The sequence below is a fragment of the Prunus mume genome, linkage group LG6, assembly GCF_029339155.1.
Source record: "Prunus mume cultivar Tortuosa linkage group LG6, ASM2933915v1, whole genome shotgun sequence".
Classification (NCBI taxonomy): Eukaryota; Viridiplantae; Streptophyta; class Magnoliopsida; order Rosales; family Rosaceae; genus Prunus; species Prunus mume.
Genome location: NC_142703.1, coordinates 6,135,508 through 6,144,845, shown reverse-complemented (window position 1 = coordinate 6,144,845; position 9,338 = coordinate 6,135,508). Strand labels below are relative to the sequence as shown.

The 9,338-nt window shown below is 37.1% G+C and overlaps 2 protein-coding genes across 2 annotated transcripts; one reads left to right on the top strand and one right to left on the bottom strand.

Moving 5' to 3' along the window:
• LOC103336331 (vacuolar iron transporter homolog 4-like) lies at nt 1-1,022 on the bottom strand. The gene has a single exon (XM_008239374.2). The coding sequence runs from the start codon at nt 915-917 to the stop codon at nt 231-233; it is 687 nt and encodes a 228-aa protein (XP_008237596.1). The 5' UTR covers nt 918-1,022; the 3' UTR covers nt 1-230.
• Nucleotides 1,023-7,803: 6,781 nt separating this feature from the next.
• Nucleotides 7,804-9,338, top strand: LOC148915954 (receptor-like protein 3). Its single transcript, XM_089054794.1, has one exon. It carries the CDS (start codon nt 8,425-8,427, stop codon nt 9,295-9,297), a length of 873 nt encoding a protein of 290 aa, XP_088910920.1. The 5' UTR covers nt 7,804-8,424; the 3' UTR covers nt 9,298-9,338.

Below are 9,338 nucleotides of genomic sequence, written 5' to 3'. Positions count from 1 at the left end.
TAAAAGATATGATCAGTTACGTGCGTGATCTTTAGTACTTTTATTCCCCAATAATACTATGCGTTTCCTTTCTTTTAAGACTCAACTTACACCAAGAAAATTAGCAAAACTCACTCCTATACACATCTTGTCATCTTTCATTACACAAAAACCAAAAGTAGAAAAAAGGGAACGTAAAAAAGATGAAACATGTAATAACACAGTTACAATGGATGTGAGATCAAGGAGTTTCACAGCCCACTAGAGCCAATCAACTTGGTTAACCCAAAGGTTATAGCCATGGCCATCCATCCTCCAACCAAAACCCTCATCATTGATCTCATAATTGGTGCCTTCCCCAATTTTGCCCCCAGCCACCCAAACAACACCAAAGCCAAGCTCACAGCTGCAGCCACAACTCCTAACCTCACCTTATACTCCCTTATGAACGAAGCTGCTAACAATGGGACCATTGCCCCTACTGAAAACGCAAGAGCTGAAGCAGCCGCAGCTTGCAACGGGTTGGGCAGGCTCTCCTTTTCGTTGTCTCCCTCGCTATCACCATCTTCCGCCACGTGTGCCAGAGTCTTTTGCTTGTTCTGATTGTCCCTTTTCATTTGAGCCACCTCTATGTCCAACTGGGAGTACACAGAGACAAACTCTCCAATGGCCATGCTGCATGCCCCGGCTACTAGTCCGGCGAACCCAGTTAGGATCATGGCCTTGATGTCTTCCTTGACAGCTCCCACGCCCATCATCAACGAAGCCGTTGAGATTAGGCCATCATTGGCCCCTAGGACGGCGGCGCGAAGCCACTGGGAGCGTTTTGAGTAGTCGAACTCGTTTTGATCTAGGGATTGTTGGTGTTCTAGGTCGTTTGTGGTGATTGGGATGGCATACTTGCCTTCGTTAAGGGATGTTTGGCTGTTTGGCGCCATGGAAAAATGAATGAGAAAAGTGGATAACGGGGAAGGATTAAGGATTATGGGTATGCTGTTGTGAAATGAGGGAGAGAGAGATTTGAGAAGTGTGGAGGACACACGCACTCAAGTAAGGTATTTATGGTGGAAAAGGTTCAATTATGGGGGAGGCAAAGGTGGGGGATAGCCACTAATGGGAAAAAAAGCAAAGAACAAGTGTGTTTATTTTTGCTTCCTTTAAAAAAATAATATTTTAAAAATAATTAGTTAATTTGACTAAATGCCTTGGTGGTCAAATGGCCGAGACTTGCGTCGTAGTTTGGTAGAAAGTGGAATTCATATGATATGTCCACTAATTCAGTACGGGAGTGAAACCCTATTAGCATGAATTTAACTGAGATATCATCTGAGAAAGATGAAATAAATAGAAGGAAAAACATTCTAAAATAAAAAGGGTGAAAGTAGAAATCATTAATTTAAGTTTTTGATTTTAAATATGGGAATAAAAACTTTTAGAAAGATATAATTTAAAAGCAGATACCCTTAATACCTTGTTCTCTTATACAAGTGATCCACGACAATGCTCAAAGTTTTAGTGATGCAAATCCTACTAGGTGTTGACCTTAAATGTATGAATGCTCAATATCTTCAGAGGATAAAAAGAAAAAAAAAGGTAGCACCTAAAAAGAAAAAGAAAAAGGAAAAAAGAACGATATTGTAATATAGATCGATTTAATATAGCTGATAAAACAATTGAGGGCCGAATAAAGTTGAGCTGAGATTGCTTGTGGATCTCGACCAGCTTTGCTTTGAGCCAATTGTTCCATACTTCTAATATTTGAAATTAAGAAGAAAAATTAAAGATGCAGATGTGGGTTAGGCAAGTTGATCATGATATTGAGTCCGTCTTCTTGCACTCATGTTCAAATCTCCCTATTTGTAGATTAATTTAGACTATCGCTTGTATAAAAAATAAAGAAGAAATTCAAGATCGGAAATTAGAACAGACGAATGTGATCAGAGGAATAAAACTGATAAGCAAGAAGAATAATAGAAGGAGCACAAACAACTTTATGATCACCAAGATTATAAGGAAACGTAAAAGGAAATTAAAGACATATACTTTTAAGCAGTTACACCTGTAAAAATAAAAAATAAACCGAGTTCATGAGCAAAGCGTGACTATGGAACCAGACAAAAGCTGGAAAGACAAACCCTTATGCAATCTTTCGTACATGGTTATCAAAACGGATGCAATAATTCAAGGCTTTCCCTTCCCTTTATGTCTTTTTCTAACTCTTTCGGTTATGGTCTTCTTATTATATAGTTTATATTTTGGTATATTAGCTGAAAGAATCAAGTGGACGTGGTTTCTATGACTTGGTTTGCCAGAAGCATCCTACATATAAAATGTAATTGACCCAATTTCCTGTGGATTCTAAACTACTTCCTGATCCCATAGACATCAAATCAGTGGCATTTGTACATGTTAGCTCATACACATGTGCTGCAGTTAACCAAAATTTGTGCCAACCAAAAAGAAAGAAGTTCCAATCTGTTCATAAATAGTAAAAACATTATATAGTAAGCACACGTAATGAAACAAATGTTAATAAAAGAGTAAATAGATTGAATGTTATCCTATCAGACTGTCGGTTTCATATGACTTATATGATAAGGCTTTGCCAAATTAATCGAAATCATCGATTATCGTAATAGAAGTTCAACAAAATTTCTTCAATGCCAATAAATCAAGAGTCGCCAAATCGGCTCAAGAAAGATGTGTTAGTACACATGTTAGTATGTGAAAATGGCAGCAGAGTATAACTCAGTTGGTTGAGTTCTTCCACTTCCACCTCCACCCATGTGGGTACGTAGAGGTTCGAACCGTAGACACCCAATGATATTTGTGTAAACCCTCTTCCCATGTCAGCAGTATATTCATTAGCTGCTTTGTAATATTCTTTTGCACCACCATTTGATTAATAAATTCCTATCATATGTACGCCACAGAACACCAACTTATACTAAGTATGATTGCTGAAGAACCTACTAAAAAAAAGTTGAGCAATGGATTGCTGAAGAAGAAAGCACTGAGTGTCGATAAAGAAAGAGTGGGGTTTGGATAATATAAGAAAATGGAAGGGAGTGTGCATTCCATACGAATGCCACCACCACCTTGATTTTATATTGAGTCAAAGAAAACGAATTAGGGTTCTTTATCTTCTCTCGTCCTTTCTTTTCAGCGTCCCACAATCCCACTCAAATGGCTTTTTTATGACCCTATTTGGAGCAATAAATGACTTTTGTTTTGTGTACAGCCAACGTACCAAAGAAGCTTTTTTGAATGTCTGTGTTTTAATTCTTTTAGTGGACCATCCAATTGTTTTCTCTACTTGAAGCCAAAATCTCTCCCTGATCATGGCCAAGCAACAACTTTGGATATTAGGTAGCAAAAAAAGTATATTTAAATCATTATCCCAAACAATGGGTGAATGATATCAATCTAAATCTTTCTTTTTTGGTTATATATAACATATATACCCATAGAATACGTTCTTTCTACCACATTATTTCCGAAATCAAACTCTTGTTGTGAAACTATGGATTTAATCTCGTCATGAAATCACAGATTTAATTATTATGTATTCATTAAGTTATGCTTGACTTTTACTTTTACCATGCCTTATCATTTATAAATCATGCACGTAGATTTTCCCTTGGGTCTTCTTTTCCCTTTTAGCATCAAAGAACCAAACTCTTTTTTCTCTCAAAACCAAAGCACCTCTTCTCCGTTCAATCACTCTTCTTCTCCAAACTTATATTTTGTGCATCTCTTTTCATCTTGTTAAAAGATAAAAGATCACAAAATAAAACAAGACTCTGTATAGTTACTCATATACTTTTTTTGCATGGAATGGAAAATAGTGAAAAATGGGATTCAGCTCATACGAAGTCTTTCATTTTCGTTTCACTGTTTAGGTTATACTTAAAAAAGAAAGTCCTTTCCTTTGGGTGGTCGATTGGTCGATTGTAGCAACATTATCGTAGGATTAGTGTTTCATGCGGTGGCCCACTTTGATCTGGAGCTGCATGTAGAACAAGTAATGGTAACATTGAGCTAGTAGCATGTGCAATATGTTGGACAAAAATAAAACCAACCTAATTCCTTTCACGTCTTTTTGTTGCCCCAATTCACCACTGTGTGAGTGAGTTTGCTGGGATGGGACTGCATTGCCTCCACAATATAATATGGAGACTACTGGTCATGGTGTGTGTGATGTTTTTGTGGGTTAGGCCTGTCATATCCATATCGAGTTCAATTGGATTATAGTGGAATACACCTTGAATTCAACAAGGGGATCAACTTCCAAAAAGGAGTTAGACAGTTTAACACACTTCTGTGTGTGCACGAGAGCTCATGTCTTCTTGTTTCAGCTCAAATCACAAAAAAAATACAAAATTAGTACATGCATCTCGTTACCAAAGGTAGATAATTTTAGGGCTGTTTGGAAGACATTTGTGCTTATATAAGTATTTTTGTAGGAGTGCTTGTATTATAAAGGCTCGCTTCCAAAAAGGAGTTAGACAGTTTAACACACTTCTGTGTGTGCACGAGAGCTCATGTCTTCTTGTTTCAGCTCAAATCACAAAAAAAATACAAAATTAGTACATGCATCTCGTTACCAAAGGTAGATAATTTTAGGGCTGTTTGGAAGACATTTGTGCTTATATAAGTATTTTTGTAGGAGTGCTTGTATTATAAAGGCTCGTTTGGGAGTGATTTTAGTTCTAGATAGGTCAACAATCACTTTAAGTGGTTTTAATGAATTTTATGGAGAAGCACATAGGATATTATTTTCCCCATAATCGTTTAAACCCACTTAAAGTGATTATATGGAGACGCATGTTGGAGTTACTTCTCCCCACAAGTGATTGTGACCCTCTAAAATCACTCCTAAACAAGCCCTTAAACGGATATAAGGTAAAATGATTCTTCATAGCAGTGATTATTGGTCTCTCCAGTATCACTCCTCCAACAAACCCTAATATGTTGAAATATTTATAAAAAAAAATCCAAGTGTTTATTAGAAAGGGACTTGGAAGTGATTTCTAAAGAACACCTCCAGAAAACGCTTTTATATCCACAAAAACACTTTAAAATTGTATGTCAAACGCTTTCAGAAGTGGTACCAAATCAAAACTCGAATTTACTATTCCTTTGAGTACAAATTGCAATGGCCTTTCCAGCACAGTAGAGAACAAGCCTTGTAAATATAAATGGGCAGATGAGCCCAAACTAACTTATGATGATGGGTTTTAAGTAGTAGAATTCTATAACGAGGGTCTTATCAAAGGTCCTTAGATGAGGTCATATCTCTTAGTTGTTAGTTCAAATTGGCTAGGTTTTTTTAATCTTTTTTTATCTTCCTTTCGGGTCTGATAATGCCCTCGTTTAAGGTCCTTATATAATGCCCTTACAATAGAATGACTCGTTTCAAGTAACTTGATACTCGATTTGGGCTTCTTTTGTTTTGGTGTGTTTGAAATAGTTGTGCCATATCCCGTGGTCCCCCTCAAAGCCTCAAAACTGCATGGTGTACCAAATGGAGGCTGAATATTGATGTTCTTTATCACGTGACCTTTAAGATATTTTCCAACTAGAGGCAGACCCAAGTGTCACTAGTCATTACCAATGAAACTAGAAATATTTCATGTCTACGTTACTTGAAAGGCCAATATATTGTTAAAATGTAAGCGCAAAGTAGGCCCCATAAAGGGCCTTCCCACAAAAATATAGGAAAAAAGAATTAGAGCCTTGAATTTTCTTTCTACTCCACTAATAAACCTTCTGGAAAAAGAAAAAATAAAAAGTAATATGCAGTGCCAATTTGGCATTGCTTATTTGGGTGATAAGTGATTTTAAATTTTTTTGGAAAGCCCAGCCCTTTTACTATGAGAAAATCACTTATTGTTAAAAATTGCTGTGAGAGAAAGCGTATAAGTAATGAGGTGCTTTCATTTTCTAATTATGCAAGAATCGGTTTTGAAGAGGCGATGAGTTTAATGATTATGTGGCAATCATTTTCTAATTATGCGGGAATCAGTACCAACAACATTTTTAACAAAAATTTTACCAAACGTGCTTTATCTTGATTTCTCTCACAACGATTATTTTCACAACACAACAATGTCAAACTAGCTCGTAGTTCAGTTCAGTAATTTGAAATGTCTATTTTTGTATTTTCCATTTAGAAAGGGAGAAGTTATTAGCAGTTCTTTTTTTTTTCTTTTTTTTTTTGTTGGATATTATCCACTCCTCTTTTTTATTTTAAAAAATAAAATATAAAGGAGTGCAAGATCACTATTTTGAAGTGCTAATAACAATTCCCTTCAGAAATCATCCCTTAAAAAGTCAGCTTACTAAAAGTATTTAACTATTTTATCATTATCATAGTCTTCTTGTTTGATTCTCATTAGTTATCCAAATGAGATCCCGAGCTTCTGCGCGTAGAGATTATGCCGTTAAACTGTATACGTAAGAATATGCCGTTAAAGATGGCATGAAAACTAAAGTACGTAAGGACCACATACGATGAAAAGAAGGCATTAAAGGGCTGATTTATCTATATATTATATATATATATATATATTATACAGAGTCCTCCTTTCCGTATTAATTAATCACTAATGTCCTTGTTATGTTGCTCTCGCCACCATTTCCAGTCAAAAACTCAAACATTAAAGAATCAAATAACACTTCGAAGTTTTCGCAAGACTTTGAATTTTTGACATGCGAAAGCATAATCTATACATATATGCATATATCACAGGAAAATTATCCGAGAACTTCTCTGGCAACCATGTTCTAGTGGCATTTGGGAAGTGGAAAGGGCTTGCAAATTTATACATTATAGGGTTTACCTGCCAAGAAATTTACTCAATTAATTAAGATTTTAAGTCAACATTTCCAGTAGCTTGTGAAGGTAGACATCTTTATTTATCCTCTATGGCACCCATGAGTTTTACACGATATCACATTTATCTTTTCCTTATGTTGTTTCTTGGTAGTTTGGTCATCACATTAATGTGTGTGTGTGTATATATATGTACGTATACAAGCCTCTAAGCAATCTATAACAAATATGGCAGTTCCACAAAGAACAAGCATGATAGTTGAGCTTCATCACTAAAAGCAATTTTGCTTCTTTTTAATTCTAGTATTCTCTAGCACCATATCTACGAACCATGCATGCAACCAAACTGAACGCAGCTCTCTCCTGTCCTTGACTCTCAATCTGTCTTCTCCTACTTTAAATTGGAATTCTGATAATTGTTGCTCTTGGGAAGGCATCACTTGTAAAGATGGATGGGTAACCCAATTGCTCTTACCCTCCAAAGGGCTCAAAGGAGGTGAGTTTCCCTTTTCCCTTGGTTCTCTCACACATCTCAGCCACCTCAATCTCTCACACAACTCACTTTATGGTTCACTTGAAATCAGATTCCTCTTGTTGTTGAATCGCCTTGAAATCCTTGATTTGAGCTATAACCTTCTTTCCGAAGAGCTTCCATTTTCTCTACCATCCAATAGTAATATCCACGTTGTGGATTTGTCCAGCAATCGCTTCCACGGTGCAATCCCATCTTCGTTCTTTCCAACATGCTTGGAACTTGACTAGTTTCATTGTCAGCAACAATACCTTCACCGGATTTATCGCGTCCTCTATGTCTTCATTCTTCCCCCTTCATTAGGGTACTAGATTTTTCCTTGAATAAATTTAGTGGCAAAATTTCTCCCAAACTAGGGGAATGTTCCAAACTACAGGTTTTTCATGCTGGTTACAATAATCTCTCTGGAGAACTTCCGAATGATATCTATAATGCATACAACACTTAAAGAAATTGCTTTACCGATGAATTCGCTTAACTGACCTGTTAGCAATAGAATTGTCAATTTCACCAACCTTGCAGTCCTCGACCTCTAGCATAATAACTTGATTGGCAAGCTACCTAAAAATACTAGGAAACTCTTCACACTAAAACTCATGCTCCTTCATTTCAACAATTTAGAAGGTTCTCTACCCCCATCTTTGATGAACTGCACAAGCCTTATAGAACTGAATCTGGATTCAACAACTTCGAAGGAGAAATCTCCACCCTAAATTTCTCCAAACGTAGTCAACTTAGTAAACTTGACTTAGGAAGTAATTCCTTCAGTGGTCACTTGCCAATAAGCCGTTACCCAAGCAAGTCCCTGAAAGCAATTAGGCTATCTAGAGGGGCAAATACAACCTGAGATTCTTTCATTAAAATCCTTGTCCTACCTTTCGCTTGGTGCCAATGAACTGACAAATGTCACAGGGGCAATGAAGATATTAATGGGTTCCAAGAGCCTTGCGACCCTCCTTCCGTATAGTTTTGTAGGTGAGGAAATGCCCACTGATGAAGACATGGTTGGTTTCGACGGATTCGAAAATCTTCGAATTTTAGCTTGGGTGATTGTGATCTCACTGGTCAAATACCTATGTGGTTATATGAGCTCAAAAGGCTAGAGGTCTTGGACTTGCCTTTTAATAGAATCACAGGCTCAATCCCTAGTTGGTTGGGAACTCTTCCAAGGCTCTTTTATATAAACTTTGACTCCAACCTAATTTCTGGTGAATTTCCAAAGGAGCTATGCAAACTACCCATGTTGGTATCTGAACAAGCTGCAGCTCAAGTAGACCATAATTTTCTTGAACTGCCTATCTTCATCCAACCTGATGGTGCTCAAGTTTTACAATACACCTGTTTGTCTTTCTTGCCGCCATCGATGTACCTACACAACAATAGCATTAGTTGCAGCATACCTGTTGAGATTGGTAGACTGCAGCTTCTTCATGCGTTGGATCTTAGCAACAACTTCTCCGGAGAAATTCCAGACCAAATATCCAATCTCAAAAATATGGATACGGTGGATCTCTCTGTGAATCATTTGTCTGGAAAAATCCCAACATCATTGAGGAGTCTTAATTTCTTGTCATTTTTCAATGTCTCCTACAATAATCTTGAAGGACCAATACCAACAAGTACTCAGCTCCAAGGCTTCAATGCCTCTGCATTTGAGGGGAACCAGCAACTTTGTGGTGCCCCCCTCCCAAATGGATGCCTGGGAACTAACGGGATTGATGCAGGTAATAAGAATAATCAAGATGTGGACAATGGGCATGAAATCCCATGGTTTTATATTTCCTTTGCGCTTGGATTCATTGTGGGATTTTGGGGAGTTTGTGGTCCCTTAATGTTTAAGAAGAGATGGGGACGTGCATATTTCCAATTTCTAGACAATGTACAAGACAGGCTCTATGTAATGATCACAGTGTGTGTGACCACGATGCAAAGAAGGGTTAGGATCTAGATTGTACTTTATCCTTCATGTATTTCAGCTTTTTTGTGTAT

What these genes read in the sequence shown, in the direction of transcription:
- LOC103336331 (XM_008239374.2), bottom strand. Translation starts at nt 917, where the DNA reads ATGGCGCCAAACAGCCAAACATCCCTTAACGAAGGCAAGTATGCCATC.
- LOC148915954 (XM_089054794.1), top strand. Translation starts at nt 8,425, where the DNA reads ATGTGGTTATATGAGCTCAAAAGGCTAGAGGTCTTGGACTTGCCTTTT.